General features: G+C 38.8%; 1 protein-coding gene across 5 annotated transcripts in view; it reads right to left on the bottom strand.

The window, feature by feature from the left end:
• The window catches only part of PPP2R2A (protein phosphatase 2 regulatory subunit Balpha), a 106,729-nt gene that overhangs the window by 58,263 nt on the left and 24,275 nt on the right, over positions 1-24,191 (bottom strand). For 3 of the 5 annotated variants that reach the window (XM_074285437.1, XM_074285436.1, XM_074285439.1), the window contains exon 2: positions 23,261-23,335. In XM_074285437.1, the coding sequence (XP_074141538.1) occupies positions 23,261-23,335 (75 nt within the window). Of the gene's footprint in view, positions 1-14,501; positions 14,530-23,260; positions 23,336-23,963; positions 24,016-24,191 lie in introns of those variants that run through there. The other 2 variants (XM_074285438.1, XM_074285440.1) reach the window with 2 other exon arrangements.

Raw genomic sequence — 24,191 nt, 5'->3', positions numbered from 1 at the left:
TAATCAAAAAAACAAAAACAAACAACTGTCATTGAGTGTATGTTCCATTGAGATCATGAAGGAAAAAGATCCCAAAAAAATGTTTGTAGCAATTCTTTCTGCAGTGGTAGGGAACTGGAAATTGAATACATGTCTACCAGTTGGGGAATAGCTAAATGAGTTAACAATATATGAATTTAAGAAATAATAAGTGGGATGATTTCAGAAAAGCATGGAAAGACTTACATGAACTGGCACTGAGTGAATGAAGTAAGCAGAACCAGAAGAACATTGTACACAGTAACAGCAAGACTGTAATGATCGATTATGATAGACTTAGCTCCTCTCAGCAGTGTAGTGGTCAAAGACAAGAGATTTGGGAAGGAAAATGACATGTTATCCAGAGAAAAAATTATGGAGGTTGAATGTGAATAGATGCATAGTATTTTCAATTTTTTTGTTTGTTTGCTTATGTCACCCCCCACACACACCTTTTTTGGTCTTATGTTTCTTGCAGAATATGGCAACTATGGAAAAGTTTAAAATGATTGTACCTGTATAAACTATATGAGATTGCTTTCTGTCTTGGGGACAGGGGAAATTAAGGGAAGGAGGGGAGAAGTCTAAATTTTAATTCCTCTTTAACCAACCCAAGAGAAATTACAAAATGTCTTCCTATTTTATTATAACATACCACAATGCAAAACTGCATTACTCTAGTAATACAAAACTAATTTTTAAAAATTTGCATACAAGTATTAAACAATTTAGTATTACACAATTTCATTCAGCCTATTTCTACTGTTCATTGAAGGTGTGAAATTCAGGTCTTGATGCAGATACCATAAATATAAAAAATATCTTATAGTTTCATCTTTTAAAGGTCTGACTTTTACTGTTTAGAATTCTGGCTACCAGGGTAAAGGAAAACTGAGCTATTTATGGAAAAACTGCCGCAGACAAGATAGTTAGAATCTCCAAAGATGGAATCACATTGGAAAACAAGTAGTTATAAATGCTGAACTGTGTGAAGCTACAGTAATAAAATATTTCGATTTGTAAATTATACAATTTGAGTTAATTGCCTATTCGCACATTTTAAAACTATAAACAAAAACTAGAAAATAACTTGTTTATCAAGATAACATTTTAATGAACATTTGCACCAACTAAGATGTGACTGAATCAAGGTTACCCTAGAGAAATAGTATTCTTACCTGTCATCATGGGGAAAGAGAAGCGCTGTGAGTGATGAAATGGGAACCAAAAATGGAGTGAGACAGATCACAGAAGGGGATACAAGAAAAACACCATCTAGCTGAAAAGACACTTGAAGGTCACAAATACAACTTAAACTAGACTTGTTTCCTAACAAATCAGAAAATTATGAGTGATTTCTAATTTGTTTACCAACTTATTTGAAAACAAAATCTAGAAAATAAGCAACTAATGAAATAAAAAACTTCTGTTTCATATGTCTCAACTTAAAATATTAACTCAGCACAAAATAACATGGTTCATTTTATCTTTGTTAAGAGTTAAAGCTAATATGATAATGTACTTCTATAGCAACTTTCCCCCACAATAACCTAACTTCTATAGATGTTATCAGATATAAGGGCACCCCATTTTGCAAATATATATATGCCAAAGGAAATGTAACAACCCAATTAAACAATCTTCTCTGAAACTTGAAAGACTTTTACAATCTGACAGTTTAATGAAGGTCTAATAGCAGTTTTGTTTCACTAGTCACCAGCAGGTCATCAAGATACATAGATTCTCAGAGACTAGAACACTGACTTGGGAGTCAAGGAGGCCCAAGTTCAGGTCCTCTCAAGCACTGGGTGACCCCAAGCAAGTTACTTAATCTCCATTTGCCTCAGTTTCTTCAATTGTAAAATGGGAAGAACACACCACCACTTACCTCATCTAGTCAAGTTGTGATTTAGCTCAGTGCCAGCACTTATTCCCTCACCTCAACCCTTATAGCCTCAACTTCCTCACAGGTAAAACAGCACCTACTTCTCAGGGTTATTGTGGGGGCCAAATGAGAGAATGTATTAAAAGCATTCTGCAAACCTTCACATACTCAGTGATCATCATCATGGTTCACAATAAAGATCAGACTCATTTTCCCAAGAGTAGAGAGACCACATTTCTAAAGACATTTTCCCATGCTTGCGGCAGAGAAGCTTGGCCCTTGGCCTTCCCTGCTGGCTGCCTCCATTCCGTTTGGGTCTCCCCAAAAAGGCATTTACTTTTTCTGATTAGTGTTCCTAGATGTGCTGGTAAAGGGACCGAAGATGAGCTGCTAACTTGCCTTTCAGCAGGATTTCTGACAATGAATGAGAATGAGGAGGAAAGAGGCTTATGAAGGAATGGTGGCTCTAAGTGACTGAAGTGTCCCGTGAGACTGGCCATGGGACCAAGGGCAAGCCTCCCCCCTCTAGCCCTGAAGGCTCTCCAAGGCTCTCCAGCCTCAAGTCCAGGTGCTGCTCTACATGTGGAAGGAGAAACTAGAGCCGAGGTCCCTGCATGGGTCCAGACCAAGACGGTCTCCTGTCAAAGTCCACCTACCAAATCCTAGCTCAATAACCATGGGCCAGCACAAGCTCTCTGGACCTCAGTTTCTTTGTCTGCCAATAAAGAATGTATTAGATAATCTCTCAAGACACAGCTGTAATCATGTGATTTGAAAGAAAAAGATCTTCATACAAGGTCAGGCCTTAGGTCTCACCTTAGTCAATGATTTTAGCAACACTTTGGAGAGGGTATGTTTATTCTGTCTCACCCTAGTCAACACCTTAGATTCTCACCTTGTCAACAATTTTAGCAACACTTTACAGAGGGTATATTTATTATATATGTCAATGACAAAGCAGAAAAAGATCATTAATACAACGGATGACTGAATCATTCAAAATAATTGCCAGCAATTACCGAAATGCTTTGGTGATTTGCTCATGGTCATAGAGCAGGTAACTATCAAAGGCAGAATTTATACCCAGATTTTTCATGACTTCAAATGAAGTACTCTTTCTGCTATACCATATAGTCTCTCAAAATCTTAGTAGATTAGAAAAAAATCCCAAGCCAGTAAGAGACATTTATTCCTATTAAGTTTAAGTAACATTTACTCACTTTTTTTAATCACTGATCAAGCTGAAGATAGGAGAAACCTAACTTAACATAACTTTGTATAGTAAAAACTAGAGTGTTCACAGGTTCAATATGACCATAAGTATGTCAATACAGCTAAAAAAACTAATGAAACTTCGGAAAAAGTGTCTCCATCAATGGAACTAACAACCCCAGGATATTGTTAGTCTTAGGACACACACCTAGCTACACTTAGGATAGCACAATCAGTTCTGGACACCACTGTAAAAGGGGTGTGGGCAAATCAGAACGTGTCCTAGCCAGTACAGGAAGGGGACTCTCAATCATGCCTCCAGAGAATCAGTTGAAAGAACCAATGTCTTCAAATACCTGAAGGTTTATCATTGGGAGGAGGGGTATAGGAGGTGTAACGAATAGAATGCAAACCCTCCTATAGCCTAATATTTTTACACTGTCCAAAAACAAATCCCAGCGTGCCTTAGTCACCTTATTCTTCGAATTCTCCCTTCAAAACCCAGCCCAACCCAGAAAGTCTTCTCTAGGCATCTATTGCATTTTTGTGGCATTGATGAACAAGTCACTGAAAGAAGAGTTAAAACAAAGAAACAGAAAGTAACAATTTGAGAAATCACAAAAATGTTTACCAGATTTTTATAAATTATATTTATGACCTAAATACACCGCGAAAAGACAAGCCTCATGGAACAGTTCAATTACAAAGCTTACCAATTTTACTCTTGTACAACTCATGTGGCCACTGTTGCTTAGTAGCAAGGATGAAGAAAATCAATAGTCTCCAAGCCAGATCTTAGGCTTACTCAGGACCAGGCCAACCCCTTCATTTTTCACACATGAGGAACCAAAGAACCTAAAATGACAAAGTGGGCTCCAAAAGCAGCCTTCAAATCCAGGCCCATGACTAGTCCATGCTCTCTCCCACTTCTCCAAGTCATCTAGCCCCATTTTACTTTGCTCTCCCCTCACCTCTCTGCCTCTCCTCCTCTCCATATGGTCCTTTCCAGCTGCCAGAGCACCCCCAATTCTCTTTCTGTTATCCTATCCAGGAGGCAGCAGAGTACAGTGTATGGTCAGAGCCAGGAAGACCGACCTGGGACATCACCAGGCTTCATTACAGCCATCAGAAAGGCTTTTCAGCTCTCCGCAGGGCTCCCAGACAATCCTCTAAAACTATTTAAGTGGCAGAGAAAAATAAGTAGATATTTGCCCATCAAAGGTTTCCCTATGTCAATTAAAGCACAGGCCCGGTCTTCCAGGGCAACAAATCTCTGTTCCTCCCTAAAGAATGTGAACTCCTTGAAGCTAGGGTCTGGTTCCCCTCTGCTTCTTCCTCTCTGGAATAATAAACACTGAGTGATTCACATTCATTTCACTGCTTGCACTTATAAAACCTTAGCTCCCCCCAGATAACCATTGGAGGGGGGGAAGGGAGCCACACACCGTTTATCCAGTACTAATGCTCAATAATTTCTTTTCCTCTGGGGTTCCAGCAGTCTCTGGATCACCCCACTGAGATCCTGTTTTGACATTCATTCTTGACCACAACGCACAGAATCCCAAATTTAGAGCCAAAAAGACCTGAGAACTTCTAGCATAAGCATTCATTTTCCTGAACAGAGTCCTAGGAAGGTAACCGGACTTAACAGAGAGCAGCAAAGTATGAGCAGGAGCCAGAAGAAGGCAAGAATCCAGGGCTTCAGAGCAGCTTTGACCTCTTCTGTCCCTCTTTGGACACCTCCCTCTAAAACAAGGCTCTGTCCTTCTCCCGACCTCCTCTCCTCCCCTTCCTGTTCTTCCAAGGCATCCATCACCCCATTTTGCCCTCCTTCCTCCCTGTGAGTTCACAAGCTGTCCTCTCTGCCCAGTCCCTTTCCAGCTTCTCCTATTACCATTCAAGCTTTGCAAAGGACATAAGTAGAAAGGCTGGCTGGCCTTAAGTGCTTCAATATGCTTGGGTCCACTCTAAATATGCAATCTAGGTTTCCTTGGTATCAGCTGGGCCTTCGATGCTAATACTTGTATTTTTCCTGAGTAAAGTATATACTGCCTATGGAATTTAAGCTTTCTTCTGACAGCCCAGAGCCTTTCCCTTAATCCTTAGGTTGATAATTTGGAGACGGATCATCTCTTGCTCCTGCTTGGCTTTGATCCAATCTCAGCAAGTCTCCAGGGCTTGCACCTCACTCTCTCTCTTCCCAAAAAACAAAGCTTGTTCAGTGCTTCACCTCCACTAGAGATTCTACTTGTTCTCTATGCCTCCAATCTACCCTTTAGACAAATGCTAAAATAGTCTAAAAAAAAAAAAAAAAAAAAAAAAAAAAAAACACAAAAAACCCTCAAGTCACTTTCCTTCTTGAGAAGGTTCAGTGATAATCCAATCTTTCTGAAAAACAATTTGAAATCATACTCCAAAAGTCACTAATTAGATCCTTGATCCAGTCATGCTGCTACTAGGCATAAACCCAGGAAAGTCAGGCAGAAAAGGACACACACATAATGTAGTTTTTTGTTACAACATAGCAAAGAATTCATAGAAACTAGGGTCGATTTATATGAATTGACAGAGTGAATGAATAAAGCCAGAGAACAATTTAAAGGATTACTCAAATGTTTTAAAACATCTTGGAAAGAATGTGTAACTGATAGATGCACTGACCAAGGAGGATTCCAAGCCCACCTCCCACCTCTCAGCAATGCAGTAATGGGACATAATGAGACACACAGTTGTCAAGCATAGTTGATGTTTTGATTTATTTTGCTCAACTTTATATATTTGCTGGTGGGAAGGAGGGAGAAGAAAGCAGTCCCACTTTCAGTGGGAAGTGAGAGAGATGTAAAGCAAAAGAAAGTTACAAAAGAGACAAAACATGTTAACAGTGTTCTCTTATTATCCAAGTGTACACAATTGAAAACCTGTACATAGACTTCACAGTTTTGCATATAGTTCTCTTAGGTTTTCTATGCTGACATATTTGTGCTAGTTGATGATTAAGTGTATAATAAAAAAGAATCTCTTTTACACACACACACAATTCTGCTGGTAGGTTAAAATGCCAGTTCTTCCATTGGGCACATCAAGTCCTTCCCTTTTCCCAATAAATCAAACTGAATTCTCCCAACCCAACTCACAGCTTCTCCCACTCCCCCACTCCCAGTGAACTAACCCCACACAATTGCCTTCCTCTGAGTTCCTGCCACAGCTCATCCCCAAAATCCTTAACCACGTTTAAGTCACCACTACAGCACTCCCTCCTCTTCCATGAAAGCTTGGTAAAAACTGCTTATTTATCTTTCTCAAATGACTGATAGTCCATTTACTTGACCTCACCTGCATCCCCAACAGATCTCCACCATGCACTAAAGTACTATTAAAAATAGACCAGCATGTCTGATAATACTTTTTTCTGCCAATACAAGGTATTCCAAAGTTTCAATAGCTTGAAATGCACTAAGACTTGTGGGAAACCTTGTATATTAGACACTGCTGAAAGAGGTAGGGAATCTGCTTCCTCCTCAGGCTGCTGAAGTAGTGATAAGAATCACCATTATCTTCTGATTCCTTAGCTATTATTAATGGTCTCTCAAGTCCTAATTTCCTTCAAATTTGCCCTGCACTATACATATTATTCTCTCCCAATAGAACGAATGTAAAACTCATTGATGCAAGAAAGAGAAGAATTGTCTTGTCCCAGTATGTTCAATGCTTTTAATTCAGTTATTCCAAGGTGAATGTTTTGGAACTCAAAAATGTATGGTAACTCCTTAATCTAAACCAGTAGGCTCTAGTTTAAAAAAGGATTTAGGGGCAGCTAGGTGGCACAGTGGATAGAGCACCAGCCCTGAAATCAGGAGGACCTGAGTTCAAATCTGGTCTCAGACACTTAACACTTCCTAGCTGTGTGACCCTGGGCTAGTCACTTAACTCCAGCCTCAGGAGGAAAAAAAAAAAAAAAGAAAAGAAAAAAGAAAGAAAGAAAAAGGATTTAAACCAGGAGACAGGCAGATCCAATGGTAGTCCACCAGGCTAAAGACTAAATGGTTTCTGAAGGCTATGATTCTTTCACTTAAATATTTAACAAGATCACCCTGTGTACAAAACACTTGATGTCCATTTATCCACTTTCTTCGCCAACTTCTCCAGAGCATTTGTACAGTACTTAAGACTTGAAAAGCACTTTACAAACTAATCTCTCAAGTGATCCTTAGAAAAATTCTGAAAAAGGGATTGTTATCATTCTTAGTCTGCAGATGAGAAAAAGATGAGAAAAGGTAGGTAAAGTGACTTGCCCAGGATCACACACAAGTAGTAAATAATCTTAGGCAGGAAATGAACTGGGCTCTTCCCAACTCTAGACCCAGGACTGTATCAATAGCATCTTTATGGGTAGGAACTCATCTCCAGCAGCAGCATCGCCTCCCCACCCAAAAAAAGTACCATAAGTGAGAATCAGTGTTTTGCACTAAAAATCCTTCTCTTCAAATAAATGGTTGACTCAGGCTATTCAGGCTACCTCCAATTCCTACTGGCCTTTTGACAGTCACCAGCTGAGATGGAATGTGATTTCAGTCCCTCTTAAAATTCAAGGAAGTTTCCCTTTGGGCGACAAAGCTGCTAAAGGTTCTAATATAAGCATTACTAATCATATCAACAGCTGCGGTAGGAAAAAAAATAAAAGTGCAATGAACAGAGAAAAAAATCTAAATACCCTTCTCAATATTCAATTATTAGTTTCTAAGAATCCAAAGCAAATTATGAACTGCAGAGGAAAAGAAATCAATTTGTTTTTTGTGATTTTCTTTTTTGTCTTTCAATTCAGATATATTAAGCATCTTCTATGTGCAAAATAGTGAGGGAGGAAGGGAAGCTGCGGGTGGAGGAGAGAAGAGGAGAGGATGCTCCAGGTTTTATTCCTGGGCTCAAAAAGGTACCAAGGGGATTAAGAAAATGCTATTGAAAGGTAGTTTCTAGTATGCACCACACCTAAACTCCTGGTACAGTAGAATAACCCTAGGGAGCAATGCTACAAAATAGAATAGATGAGAATGTCTGAAGTGGAAATTCTTAGAAGATCAGCCTTGGGGAAAGAGAGAGGGCAGTAAGAGGATTTAGAGATAAAAAGATCAAAGAACAAAAACTTAAGCTCAAACCCTCCAATGCCAAAGCCTACATAGGTTTTCATTTAGGAAAGGACAAATAGCCCCAGACTGGAAGGAGACTTCAGTCTAATCCTGGCTCTGACTTCATAATCAAGAATCTCTCGCTTCCCATTCCAGCTTCCCTCCTTAGTTTTCCCAATTCCCTGGGCCAGATTCCTGAAAGTGTCCATGACCGACAGCAGTGGATTCACAAGTCTCACCCACTCAACAAGAGCTCACAAATATTTGCTGAAAAGACATGAATGGAAGATAAGTTTCAGGAGGAACAGAAAGAAATGGGGAAAAATGGTCATAACAAGATAATTTTTCCTTTTCTGTCCTATCCTCCCATGTTTATATTGAGCCGAGGTTTTTAAAGAAATCCCTAAATACTTAAGTCCCAAGACTAGCCATTTATGATTATATTTTTATATATAATTTTATATTTATATATATACATATTTTTTTTTCATATTATATCCGTAAATTTGTATTGGGAGACAGAGGGAAGCCAGTATGCCTACCCCACCCTTCTCTTCTCTGACCAAAGCATCCCAATGGATTGTTGATTTATTTTTCAATCTTGTCCGACTCTTTGTGATCTTAGTTGGGGTTTTCTTGGCAAAGATAGTGGAGTGGTTCACCATTCCTTCTCCAGCTCATTTTACAGATGAGGAAACTGAGACAAAGAGGGCTGAGTGGCTTGCCCAGGGTCACAACACATCCACTAAGATAAAACTTCCCGACTTCAGGCCAGGCACTGTCTACTTCACCAGCTAACTGTCCAGAGGGTTGGTGATCAGAGAAGACTGGCCACTGAGCCTGGAAAAAAGCATTTATAAGGAGGAGTCAGAGGGAGCATAAGCTCCAGAACACTGGGGTACCCTCCATGCTGAATACACTCTGCAAATGGAGTGAGATGTCCACCCCAGTGAACCCACATCAGATCTCTCAGGGTGCCCTTGCTTTTGAAGGGGGGGAAGGGGATTTCCTGCCAGCCTGGGGAAGTGATTTTGTGGATTGGAGACCCCAGAAGCCATCTCAGTGCAGGAGAAAGTCTGCAGCCTTCTGGGGAGATGGTGCCCTCCAAAGAGGACCTTGCTTTGCCCAGCTTGCCAGGAGACCTGGAGTTTTAAAATAATGAAAACAGGAGGTATAGCTGAAATGCCTTTTTAATAGGCCCACATAATATCCTGTGTTTTAATCATCGACTTCCAAGGTAAGTTTTACAGAAGGCAGGTATAAATAACTTCGGTCTGCATCGACATATACCTATATTTCTTTTCCATGGAGACAATAATTATGCTATACCTCCCAGTTTCTTAAAACTGGTTTGTGGTCCCATGTGGGGTTTCTTAACAGAATGGTGACATCATTTTATGTCACAAAATTATGATTTGTTTTCAGTATATGTTTAATTTGTATACCTATATATTCTGGGTCATATAAAAATTTCTTGAGCGAAAAGGGTTGGCAAGTGGGAAAAAGTTTAAGAAGTCCTATTGCACCTAACACCATTAATTGAGAATTTTTCTACTGTGTTTTGAAGACCCTGGACATGGGCCACATACCACTAACTAGAAGAACAGCCTCCCCCAGAACTGAACCCAGATCCAATATGCATGGGCCAGCAGCTAAGGATCCCTCCATGAGAAAGGGAGAGGGTCCCACACTGGCTAGGGCCGATCTATGGTTTGCACATTTATAATGACTAGATTTGTTATTAACTTGATTGTTCTAAACCATGATTATGTCTTATCACTTCACTTGGTAGTTCCCAAAAGGAAAAGAATCTTTATAAAACATTTTTGACCAGGTTAATAGTATTACATATTTTACTATTATGAATAAGTCAGAAAAATAAAAGCTCTTGAAGCAGTTCTGTTTACAACTGAATTAGCTTCTGGACACACTGGAGGATTTGCTAATACAGTAAATATTTTATTAAAAATCCCAAAGGAAAGCTCCAGAAAGTGGTATTTCTGTTCTCTCAATACCAATTTAAACAGAGGGTGTGGGTGTAGGATGATTATACACTTGTTAAAGGCTTATTTATTGTTCCATTTGTTTGTACACAAAGTTAAGACTTTTTCCTTCCGGGCTTTACACAGACTATGAGCACAAGAGAGGGAATGCACCCTGTCTGGCTGTGCATTTTCACAATATACTGTCATTAATTTCATAAGTAAACTTCCTCATCATGTCCCAAGTTTTAACAGGGTCTGTTTAAGAACACTTTGCCTTTAATTGTTGGGTCTTTCTTGAATAATTTTTTGCAAGATAGATGTATAAATTGAAAAGTCAATATAAAAATAAGCAAAATAGGAGAGGGTAGGTTTCAGGTAGTGTTTGGTAAAATTTTGAAGAATGAGGTTCTGATAAAGGCCTCATTTCCAAAATATATAGAGAACTGACTAATTTATAAGAAATTAAACCATTCTCCAATTAATAAATGGTCAAAGGATATGAACAGACAATTTTCAGATGATGAAATTGAAACTATATCCACTCATATGAAAGTATGTTCCAAATCACTACTGATCAGAGAAATACAAATTAAGATAACTCTTAGATACCACTACACACTCGTCAGATTGGCTAGAATGACAGGAACAAATAATGATGAATGTTGGAGGGGATGTGGGAAAACTGGGACACTAATACATTGTTGGTGGAGTTGTGAAAGAATCCAGCCATTCTGGAGAGCAATTTGGAACTATGCCCAAAAAGTTATCAAATTGTCCATGCCCTTTGATCCAGCAGTGCTACTACTGGGCTTATATCCCAAAGAAATACTAAAGAAGGGAAAGGGACCTGTATATGCCAAAATGTTTGCGGCAGCTCTTTTTGTAGTGGCTAGAAACTGGAAAATGAATGGATGCCCATCAACTGGAGAATGGTTGAGTAAATTATGGTATATGAATGTTATGGAACATTATTGCTCTGTAAGAAATGACCAGCAAGAGGAATACAGAAAGGCTTGGAGAGATTTGCATCAATTGATGCTGAGTGAAATGAGCAGAACCAGGAGATCACTATACACTTCAACAACGATAATGTATGAACATATATTCTAATTGAAGTGGATATCTTCAACATAGAGAAGATCCAATTCAATTCCAGTTGATCAATGATGGACAGAAACAGCTACACCCAGAGAAGGAACACTGGGAAAGGAGTGTAAAATATTTGTACTATTGTCTTTCTACCCAAGTTACTTATACCTTCAGAATCCAATTCTTACAGTGCAACAAGAAATTTGGTTTTACACACATATATTGTATCTAGGTTATACTGTAACACATTTAATATGTATGGGATTGCCTGTCATCTAGGGGAGGGAGTAGAGGGAGAGAGGGGAAAATTTGGAAAAGTGAATACAAGGGATAATGTAAAAAAAAAAAAAAAAAAAAAAAAAATATATATATATATATATATATATATATATATGTACTGTCAAAAAAATTATAATTATAAAATTAATAAATTTTAAAAAATTCTGAAGAATGTACTTAAAAACATAAAATCAAATATATGGGATTATAAAAGAAACCAATTATATTGAAATGGTTATCAAAAATATTTTTCAAATAATAAATTCACAGACTTCAGGTTAATAATACCTGCTTTATAAAGAGTCCTATACATTTCACAACTAAATCTTCCAGATCAAGAATCAGCAGGAGAGGACTGGTCCAAAAGTCACACAAAATTAAGTATATATAGTACACTTTCATTGTACTTTCATTTCAAGAGAAAACATAAGAATAATAACTTCAGTAAGTCTTCCTATCCCCTTTTCTAGATAGATTTTTTTTTCTTTATAAATCATCTGGGGGAATATCTCATATTCTTTAGGATAATCCTTCATTATGAATAGTAGTGACTCTTTTAATACAATTACAAAGGCAAACAAGTCAGAGATTCATGTACTAGATAGAAGATCAAAGGAGACCTGAAATCCAAAGGGACCAAATGCCTTATACGTTAAAAAATGGTTCCCTGTCATGGACCCTATATTTTTATTCAGACTCAAGACCCAGCCAGCAGGCTCTTTAAAGAGGTATAGGTAGCTGTGTGACCCTGGGCAAGTCACTTAACCCCAGTCTCAGGGAATAAAAAATAAAAAAATAAAAAATAAAAAGAGGTATAGGAATGATAAATAAAGGCAGAGAATGGTATAAAGAAGTTAGACTGTTCCCTTTAGCTCAGGACTCTCCATCTCCTATCTGCTTTCTCCAGCCTATCTTCCCCATAGTTTCCAAAGATTTTTCTCCAGCACAGCTTGGACCCCCCCCCCCCCACTCCTCCACTCAAGTGCTCCAGGAGCTTCTCCTACCACTGCCTCAAGGAAAAAACTCCTTTCTCTGACCCTTCCACACACTTGAATCTCCCATGCAGTCTTAATTACAGGCACCATCCCTTCCTGCTCCTCCTCCAAACGATTCTACCTCTTGGGCAGGTGACTGTGACAGTCCTGGAAAATACAAGCTCCACCGCTTCTCCTCCCACAACTTTCAGGTTCTTTCAAAGTTAAAGTCCCAGTCACCTCCTACAGAAAGCCCTACCAACATCTCCCAAATGTTGATTCCTAATTGACAGTGACAGGTTGGGTATCAGTATTAACAGGTCAGTATTAGCCTGGAGTCAGAACTCCAGAGCTTTGCTCTGGGCCCCGGGGACTCAATATTTTAGTCACTGATTTTGCCAATCACATGGGAAGTTTGTCAAATTCAAGGGTGAAGCTGGAAGAGATAAGTGAATATCAGGTGCCATATTCAAAAAGATCTCAATAAGTAAGCTGAAACAAAATATAATAAAAATGTAAACACCTGTACTTTACTTAAATAAATAACATACAAATCCAACTATAAGATTGTAAGGCAATGCCAAAATTAAGAGTAGTTTAATAAAGAAAAAAATAAAAGAGCATTTTGGTATTAGGAAAGCACTTATTAGTCTGCAAGTCATTTAGCAGTAGTCAGGACTCTTTTCCCTAAAATGAAAGAGGGGTCTTTGAACTAGGTCTCAGAGGTGCTCTGTAGCTCTTTATCAATGATCTGTTCTTATCATTGGCCACAAGTATATGCAGGATCACATGGCTAGGAGACATCTTAAGAGATGGTTTCATTTGTCCCGAGAACTTCAATTGAGGAAAGTCCTTCTCCCAAAGCAGGAAGCCCTCTCCTCTGCATCTGTGCTCAATGCAAGGACAACTGGGAATGATCTAGTCAGCACAAGTGACAGAACCCAGCCATTCTGGCCTTGAGACCAACTCTTTGCCCCTAGACAATGCTGCTTTAAAATTTTAAGTGGCATTAATATGTTAAAATGTAATTGTTTAAATTAAAATGTTTATTAAATTAAATACTGTGTATAAGGCACAGATACCCTCCTAGCTACTAAAAGATAGAAAAAGAAATAGGAGGCAGTACCTGTCCGGTCTCCTAACATGAAGGATAATAACACTTTTTTGATTAACTTAAATTTTTGTTTATGCTGTTTCTTCACAGCCTATTATTTCCCCCTTTCCCTTAATTAATCCTAAATGTGTACTCATTTCCATAAAACCTTCTCTAAGAAGTGGATATCTTCAACAGAGAGAAGAGCTAATCCAATTCCAATTGATCAATGATGGGCAGAATCAGCTACACCCAGAGAAGGAACACTGGGAAATGAGTGTAAACTGTGAGCATTTTTTGTTTTTCTCCCCAGTTATTTTTACCTTCCGAATCCAATTCTTCCTTTGCAACAACAACAACAAAATTCGGTTCTACATATATATATTGTACCTAGGATATACTATAACATATTTAATATGTATGGGAATGCCTGCCATCTAGGAGAGGGGGTGGAGGGAATGAGGGGAAAAATTCGGAACAGAAGGGAGTACAAGGGATAATGTAAAAATTTACCTATGCATATGTACTGTCAAAAAATGTTATAATTATAAAATTAATTTTTAAAAAATTAAAAAAAAACAAACAAACAACCCAACCTTCTCCAAGCCAGCTTCATTTTTCCCATTCTGCACTACCATTAAGGATACAGTTATTCCTTCCACATTGTACAGGTTAGGGGCACGATAAGGAAAATCTTGTGTAAAAAAAATTTGGCCCTTCCTTCATACAAGAAAAGAAGTCTGAATTCTTATAGTATTAAAAGATAAAATGTTTTTATACAATTACTATACAGATATTTTATGTAACTGATTTTCCAAACTTTTTTGGGTGTCATTTGCTGACCTTCAGGTGTCATCTTCAGCTTCCAAAAAACTCCTCCAAAATTCCCATTTGATTTCTTATACCAACCTGGAATATATCAAAACCAAAATGGGGAAAATCATGATGTGAAAGGGATAACTGTAAACAGGACCTTTCAGGTCACTCTCCTTTCCCCAGGTAAAGTATAAATAAAAGTCTCTTGATATATAGGGACTATATTACAATTCTGTGTGAATATGGTTAAGTACCATACTAACTACACAGCAAAATGCCACCAGTCAGGTCAACACAATCTCTCTTCCAAATGAGTCTCGAACTTTGGCTCATACTATGTCATAATATCGCAGCACTATCTAGGGGTCTGTGATTTCCTAACCATCCCTGAAGGCCAAGCTCAAACAACAGATACTCCACAAAGCTTTTTGATCCCAACAGCAAGGGAGTTCTCCCTCATTTGATCTCCTATAAAGGAGAGTACTTTATACTCACAGAAGCATAGAATTTGAGATTTGAAAGGGGACTAGATCTAATCCAGCCCATACAAGACAGAATCCCCAGGGTACAGACCTGAGCTGGAGCTATTCAGCCTCTTTCAGGAGATCTCTAAGAAAGGGGAGCTCACCCAGTCCCAAGTAGCTCTTTTTACAACTTCTACTGCTCTAGTCCAGCTCCACAAGCCAACTCTTCCTACACTTGAAAACAGCCACCATCGCTGTTCCCCAGTTTTCTCTTCTTTGAGCCACGCATGACCAGGGCCTTCAACTCATGCCAAAAACTAGATTGGGTCCACTCAACACCCTGCAGCTGACCAGTCCTCCTCCAGGGAAGCAGAAACAATGTATAGGAGAAGGAGCAGCAGGGCAGAGTACAGAGGGATGAGCGGTCCCTCTTCCCAGAAATCTCATATCCCTGGACAAAGCCCAAGTCTGCAATGGCTTTTTTGGCTGCCTCATTAAAGGCTGACTCATCCTGAACTTGTAGTCCACTAACATTCTCAGATCCTTTTCAGGATAACTGCTGCCTATACATGTCCTTCCATCTACTTCTCCTGGTGTTGAGTTATTTCTACAGTAGTGAGTGCCAGGCTCCTCTCCTCAAGCTGACAGTCTCAGAGCAGAAATGACAAATAGGTAACCAGGTATATACAAGATCTATGTGATACTCCATGGAGGGAGGAAGAAAATCCTACTCTAAGAAGTGGAGACTTGAAGGCCAAAGAAGGGGTCATGAATCCCAGAACTCCTTCTGTCTAATGTACCCTCCCCCTTTTAAGGATAAAGAAACTGAAGTCCACAGGTAGTAAAGCTTTACCTTCAAGGTTAACTAGGTAAAGGTTAAAAAAAAAAAAAAAAAAGTCAGAAAAGGTAGGATATACACCCGGGCCCCTCTGAATCAAAATCAGATAATTCTCCAATAAACCATAAAGGTAGATTACAAAAGGCCTCCAGGGTCTTTTATTAATGGGGCAGAATCCAGGGCCTAGGCCAAGGACCAGAGCCCTTCAGAAGCATGGGCCAGCAGCTCTTCTTTGCAAAGGAACATGAAGAAATCGGTAACACAGACATACACAAAACTAAGGTGATCTCTTCCCTTTCAATTGCAGAGAAATTTAAATAAAATTCTTACTTGACTTTCCTTTCCCACTTCTTCCCAGCTTGTGTTCGTCTGATACGTAATAAATGCTTGCTGACTATGATAACTAATTCTGGAAGCCAAAGTAAATTTTAATAGTCCTAATAATAGGAGAAAATCCTCAGCACCAATGGCTTTTGATAATGAACTAGGAGCAAAGTTCAAAGTCAAGTTTATCACAGAACCTCTTCTGAGGTCATGCTCTTCATCTGTAAAATCAATACTACAAATTTAGTAGTGCAAATACTACAATACTACAAAATTACATTAGATCGATGTCTTAATGTGCCTTTCACGCTACTATATCTCTAATTTCTTTGAATGGAATATTTTAAAATTGAATTCAGAATTCTAAAGTTTCCTCCCTCTTCAACCTCACCAGATCTAATAGTGTAAAGCAGATCTAATTTCAGTACCAAAAATATAGCGCTGAGAGTAATCTAAACCAAATTCTAAGACTCGCGTTAGCAGTTTTAATAAAGTTAGAGAAATCAACTTTCAGAACACTCATATGTTTCCTGTCTGGCTCTTTTTCCAACATGTATGCATAATGGTACATTTTAAGAAATGGTAGAATATAATGAAAGTGGGAATGGCCAAGCAGATCTAGTTATATTCTATAACTACCCAAAAAACCTCCAATCCAATTCAAACCAACTGAATGAGCCTTCATGAGAGTGTTTAAAGACATCAGAATCCAGCAAACCACGAAAGATTAGCCCCCAAAAGAAAGATTGTGAAAATTTGTCTAGATAGCTACCCTGGGCAACAAAATTTTCAGGGATTGTTAAGTGAATCATTCAGATCCCGGCCTCTATATTTCTATGTGCCCAACTTTTTGCCACTAAAGTGACACTAGCACAATTTCCACCACAGTTAAGTAGGAGAACAAGGAAGAAATGATACTGAAATAAAGCCAGCCAATTCTGCTTATTAGCAACCTGGTTTTTAAAAATCAGAGTGGATAACATGAACCTATTGGACAAAGCAATATGTGAAACTTCTCTAGCAAACCCTGTGGCAAAATAATTCAGATCACAGGGTCATAGATTTGGAACTGGAAGAGGCCCCTCATTTTACAGAAGGAAACTGAGGAGCCCAGAGGTTAAGGGACTTGTCCAGAATCACCCAAATGAAACAGACATGTGTAAACTCAGGTCCTTTGTTGATAAAAAGCTCACTCCCTTTCCATAATCATGTTGCTTTCTAAATAATGAATGGCATCAACATAGCTCGTCTCAGCTATGACACCATTTTACTGATCAGAAAAATGAAGATGTGGCAAGTTAAGTAACAGGACAGAAGCTGTCTGATGTAAGATTTGAACCCAGGTCTTTTAGACATATCCAGGTATCTTTAAAAGAAAAAAACAATAAATAACCATAAAAAATTATCTTGCCTTTCCTTCTTGTTATTCATCTTAAAGATAAAACAGGAAAACAGTCTCAGTTAATTAAATAAGTTAAGAACCCTTTTACAGAACTACTCAATGGCTCAGTGGAGAGAGAACGGGACCTGGAATCAGGAGGATTTCAGACATTATTTCCTAGCTGTGTGATCCTGGGCAAGTCACTTAACCACAATGGGGGAGGGGATAATACTTTTACTGAGTTTTCTGTAACAAAAGTATTTTGATCGAATTTAACACTGCTTGACAAGAGAAATCTGTGATTCTGTGGGCCATCTTGAGGTAAAACAGCACACAAGATAAGAGGTCAGCACTATCTTCTTACTTTTCACAAAGACCAATGAAATTGATGTGAGGTAATAAAATTGGTCCCTTATTCCAGCTTTAAAAAAGAAAATGAGTAAGTTATCTGCCATTTTCACATTATGTTAAAACAAATAAACAGACCCTCTCTTGCTCCAACTATTTATATGTAACCAGTTGTAGTTAAATAACCTCAAGTTTGTACTTCTTAAAAGTTAACAAAAATGTGAGATATCAACAAATAGACCAAATACTTTCGCCACATTATGCCTTTAACCCTAGTTAAGTACTGAGAGGAGATCTAAAGAAAACTTAGATCTGTAATCTAAGTTCACAAGATCAGGAGATCAGGAGTTCTATGTTTTCTTTTAAATTCATTTTTCATTAAAAAGACTTCCTATTTATTACAACAACAAAAATTCATGTTTTATATCAACATTAAATCTTACCCAAAACAAGTAGAAAAAGCAAATGCTGAAGAAATGCAATGCAACTGATTATATTGTAAAATTGTAACTATCACTAAAAAAAATGACAAAATTTATCTAATAATTTATTTCCCTGAATAGGCAATTTATTTCCCTTTTAGTGGCAAGGAAGAGAAAATATTAAGACTATTAAAACCATGACAGCAAGGGGAAAGATTTTTTAAAAGGGGAATTCATTTTTAATATTTCCTCCAAAATTTATTAAAATTATAATTTTCATAGGCAAAATTCCAAGAAGCATTTCAAATTAACAAATGAGAACTTTGTATTTATAAGAGGAAAGTAGATGGGTAGAAAAATCAAATTATTGGGTACTGGAACAAGTTACCACTCATTTTTAAAAAACAACAAATCAGAACACTGCTATTCTTATACCCTGATCTTTGGGAAACTGTCCAGATCCTTATTATCCAGTCCCTAATTTTCCCATTTCTGGCTTCAGCTCTCCTTTCTTTGTTTTAAACTTTTCCTGTAAGGGATCTGTGTAATTCTTGGAATTAATCGCCAAACATTAAACATTTAAGGATATGTCAAGCACTGTGCTAGGTACCCGGGAGAAGGTGAGTGAGAAGACATTCTCCAGGCCAGAAATATACCTTCAGAAGCTATTTCACATTGTTCATACTTAGGGGAGGGGAGAGGGGAAACACCTCAATTACAAAGATAACCTGACAAGTGGTTTTACAGGTGAGAAGGAACCCCCTCCCTGGGGTGGTCCTGTCCATCCTGGGGCAGCTTTAATGTTAGAGCTCCTTGAGCCTTGGGTTGCCTCTTGCCAACTTCACTGCTGCTGATTCTTTCCTCAAAAGCCTGTCTAGTCCTCCTCTCCCCATCAGGCCATCAGCTACTTCACATTATCAGGGGCTCCTAGGTCTTCTCTTCCACAGGCTTGAATGATGCTCAAGATCCCAAGTACTCAACTCTCTCAGATGTGCCAACTTCTACATGTTCTCCAGTTTAGCCATTAAACTGCACAATTATTAAATTCTCCCCACAACTAAGTGCTGGATATTCAAAAGCAAAAAAAAAAAAAAAAACCAGCTCTTGCTTGGAGAGACTTCCATGGGAGGTAAGAATGGGGATCACATACAAGGAATGTTCACATGTTTCCTGAAGCACTTCCTAAAGCCTTTTCTCCTCCTTGCCCTTCCTTGACCTCCTGAAAGATTTGCACACTAGACCCTCACCCCTGCTCTCTCCTGTTTCTCCTTCGTCCCTGGCATCTCCCCGAGTCCACGGTCCCCTATCTCATTGTCTCCCTTGGGTTCGGTTATCTTTTATTCAATGATTCCCAGATCTACAAATTCAGGCCAACACCTCTTCTCTCCAGCTGCCTCTGGAACACTTCCAAGGAGATGACTTAGTCACCTCAAACTCATTAGGTTCAAAACAGAACCCCACCCACCCCTTCCCTCTTCCCAACTCCCCCATGACTCTCCAGGGCATCCTTCTCCTCCCAGGCTTCTCCTTCTCTCTTGTAGTCTGTATTCCTTCCTCTTCCCTCCTAACCCACCAGCACCTTGGGGCAGGCTCTCCATCACCTTCTAATAATTGCTGCCACGGTTTTCCTAAAGCAGAGCTCTGACCCTGTCAATAACACTCAGGGATTCCCCTATTACCTCCAGGATCAGATGCGAAATCCTCTTGGGCATTCAAAGCCCTTCTGGACACAGCGGCTTTCCAGGCTTTAACCCTTGGCAAACCCGTCCTCCAGCCTCTACAGAGGCGCTCTCCTCTGTGCCTGGAGAACTGCTCTTCTCCTGACTCCCATCTTCTTACAGATGAAGCTCTCCTTCATCCCCCTGCATTTACCTGGTCCAGTTTCTGCATATTTCACCCCTCAGTATAAAGGGGATTCCGAGTGTGAATGCTTCTCTTTGTGTCCTAAGGCAAAGGGATTCTCTGACAGTGCCCAGCCTATGGTGGGCAGACACGCTTGCTACCCGATCCCCGACTGGAGACAGAAATACAAGGAGAAGGAGCAGGAAAGGCACCCGCCGCCCTATGGCCTCAGTCCTTGGCACTTACTAGCAGTGATCCTGAACAGGTCACTTAACCACCCACTGCCTCCCACCAAACAGAAGAGGCTCTCTGCCTCCAAGGAGTTTATGTTACAATTTGGGAATCTACCACATCAAGGGGAGTTGGAGGAAGGAATGGGAAGGGAGGGCACATCACCACAATGTAGCATGGTTAGAAAATGGGGAGAATATACGAAATATATGCAGGGAAATGGGGCTGAGGGAAGAGAAATCAGGAAAGCCCTTAGGTCACATGTGAGCTGAGGTTTGAAGGAAGCCACCATGAAGAGGAGTTAGGAGAAAACATTCCAGCCCCAAGAGACAGCCTGTCAGTGCAATCTTATGTGAATACAGTGGGAACAGGGAGCCACTGGACTTTATTAAGCAGGAATAAAATTTTAACTTGTAATTTCAGATGAACAGTAATTTGGTGACATGTATCCTCCTGCATACAAATACACAATTATTGTGTATTGCTTTAAGACTATCAAAAAATATTATCTTTTCAAAAGAAGCCAATATTCTGAAGAAAAAATTCTGAGACTAAAGAAGCTCAATAAGAGGGTATCTCCTCAGATTCAAAGAAAGACGTATTGTACATGGCTTTAGTTTGAAAATATGCGAGAAATGAGATTACTATGAAAATCTTAATTCATTAAGTCTATCAGAAAAATAAAGGCATGTTTTATTGCTTCATATTGTTTTAGAAATCTAATTTCTTGTAAAAGTTTGCAATATTACATGAATGTGAGCTATTATTTAGTATTAAGACAGTAGAAAAGATTTTCTACTCCAACCTCCTCATTGAATTCATGAGGAAGCTCCCCCAAGGTTACACAGCAAGTGGCAGAACCAAAAATAGACAGCCTTCTAACTTCTTCACATAAGCAGTATCAATCCAGTTTTAAACCTAACCAGTGGCTGACAGTCCCACATACTAACAAATCCATGACTCCCAGAAAGTAGAGTAAGAAAAAATTAGAATCCAACTTCAAAATAAAGAGAAAGGTGTATTAAATATGACCTTGATTAAAGTTGTTGGTTTTGCTGGCAAATTGTTTTGATATGGGAGAAACCACCCAATCAAGACCTAAATGACCCCTTCAGAAAACACCGTCCCTTAAAACAGTGAAGTTAAAAAGCTTGATATTCTTCTTTATTTTCAAAAGAAAATGATGATTGAAAATGAGGCAAAATCCTTAGGCATAGAAATGGCTCAACAGACACATAAAGGACATCGATTTTAAAAGGGGGGGGGAGAGGACAAACAGCAACCATTTGAAAAAAAGGAAAAATAGAAATTATATTTTTACCTTAATATTATATTATTAGTATTAGAACAAGACAACATAAGGCTTTCTAAATATTCATTCTCAGTTCTCACAACATAAAGGTTAAGTAATATGTTATATACACGTACACATATAATATTTAACTCAAATTCAAATGAAATAATTCATTTATTTTAGACAGGTGTTTCTGATCTATAATAGCCCCATTCATTCCATTATTATCACTCCACCTTCCAACAACCCATAGACACACAGTGTCTTCTTTACAGGAAGATCAAACCTCTGCTCTAATAACTCCCTACTACTTGCCAAATCTAATCCAAATTCCTTACCCTGGCTCCTGAAAAACTACACAAATGAACACGGCACCAGCCCTTTTCCAGCCCCAACTCAGTCAGGGGCATTTTCTGGACAAGACTTCCCTTCCCTACCTTTCACTCGAGCTGCTAAGACCCATTCAAATGTCTCCTCCCCCATGAAAGCTTCCTTGAAGGCAAAGCCCACTTCAAAGCCTCAGCATTCTTAAGTTTACCTGGGTGCCAATAATAGAGATGCCAGTTGGCTTCCGGGAAATAAAAATCCATTTCATGATCAGGGCTCCACCTAACTCTGGCCAATCACATCATTAATGCATGCCCTGATGATACAACTTGATAGGAAAAGATCTGTGGCGGGCTCACCACCAATCTCTGACAATTCCTGGGAGTATCACTCAAGTAAATATCTTCTGTAAAAAGGTCTATTAATACCCTTTTTCTACAGAGACAGAACCTTAGAGTAGAAAATGATTCAGGATAGACACAAATGGTTTGCCAATTTCTTGCACTTCATTCAAAAAAAAAATTAAATTTCAAATGAGAAAAAGTTTACATAAATGTATAACAAATGAGTAACAAAACTCACTATTACAAGCCACTTTCTACATGCCCTTAAATGTCAGGCTTCAATTTATAACTTCTGATAGCCCATAAATACTTTTTTACTTTCCAGAGACAAATGAAAACTTTGAGCTTTGAAACATTTACTTTTTGAGAATTCAGGATTGATATGAAAACTTAGTTTCCAAAACAAATAAGTCAGCAATATTTAAATCTTCCTGTAATGACAGGAAAGGAAAGGAAAGGAAAAAAATTTAAAAGGGAAGAGGGGAACCCTTTCCTGGAACATGTATGAAATAGAGTCCATCTTCAAAAGTATAGCTTTCACACTTGTTTAAGCTAAAACCTTCAAGATGAGTACAATGTATCATGAAGAAAACCAGGCAGCAAAAAGCCAGGCTGCTGAGCTCCCAAATCTTCTGAAAGGGCAAAAAAGTCAAGACCTCCCCTTTGCAAGCCTGCAATCACCTTAACATGAAGGTCCATAAGATTTGTCTCAACCGAACCAGGCAGATGAGTGGGGGGATGACAAGGAAGCAACCCAAAGCAGGGCTATCTTCAGGGTGGGAGTCAAGAGTTTCCTTCACACTTGTGCTGCTGCCCTCAAAACAAGCCCCAACCAGAGAGTCTCTCTGGTTCTCACACGACCAAAGCTTTACTAGCCATCTTCTACAAAGAAGTATTTCCAGAATCAAAATGTAACAGATTCCAGCTTAGTTTACATGCAACTTTTTTTCATTATTAAAAAATATTCTTACCTTCTGCTACATCATCATCGACTGCCCCTTTCACCTGAGAAAAACACCACTGAATATCATTTCCTCCTCCAGCTCCTAAAAGGAAAACACAATCCCCATTAACAGCATGTCTGAGTTTTATTCACTTTCCCTCCCTTGTAAACAGCCTGTTTTTGAAGATTAGCATAGCACCATTAGGACTGCCCACTCGGAGAATCTCTGCCCCCAAATCTCCAACTTGGAGAAAGTTCTGATAAAATATCATTAGGACATTTTTCTACTACTGTGATCAGGTCTAGATTGAATATCAAGAAAAAAAGTTATTAACTATTCAATTCCAGTTACTTACAAAGAAAAAGTTGTTGAGATTAAGTTAGTTAACCCAGTTCTTGAACTATTCTGTGACTTTGGGCCCTTAAGAAAATACTCAAAAAAAAAAAAAAAAAAAAAAGGTTTGACTTCAAGGTTATTTTTTTTGCTTGTTTTCTCATGTTGGAGTTTAGTGTGATGTTTTTTTTTCCCCCCAAAGCACTGGCTGATCACTAACAGCACTTCTGTTCAAAACTTTTCTTTCATCTTCACCCCCTCTCCAAAAACCACGCTGACTACTGTTGTTGAGAAATCAGAAACCAGCACCAGAAGTTAAACGGTTTTTAAAAGTAGTTTTTCCTTTAAATCTGAGCAAAAACCGGATCTTGTGTTACAGTTAATGAACTAAAACTACCATGAAACACTGCTCGAATCGACAGCTTCAGGAACATCACTGGCTTGGAGAAGGATGGTGATTCATTTGAACCTTGCTACCAACGCTCCCCTCCCCCCAAAATCACCACCCATTTTTCTACATTTCACTGCCAGCCAATCATTCATTACATACAGGAAAAGTAATTGAAGTGAATGCTGCGAACCAGGCTGTCAAAAGGAAGTTTCTTTCTTCCTTCACCCCACCCCT

This window comes from Sminthopsis crassicaudata, chromosome 2 (genome assembly GCF_048593235.1).
Source record: "Sminthopsis crassicaudata isolate SCR6 chromosome 2, ASM4859323v1, whole genome shotgun sequence".
NCBI lineage: Eukaryota > Metazoa > Chordata > Mammalia > Dasyuromorphia > Dasyuridae > Sminthopsis > Sminthopsis crassicaudata.
This window is presented reverse-complemented; position numbering and strand designations above follow the sequence as displayed.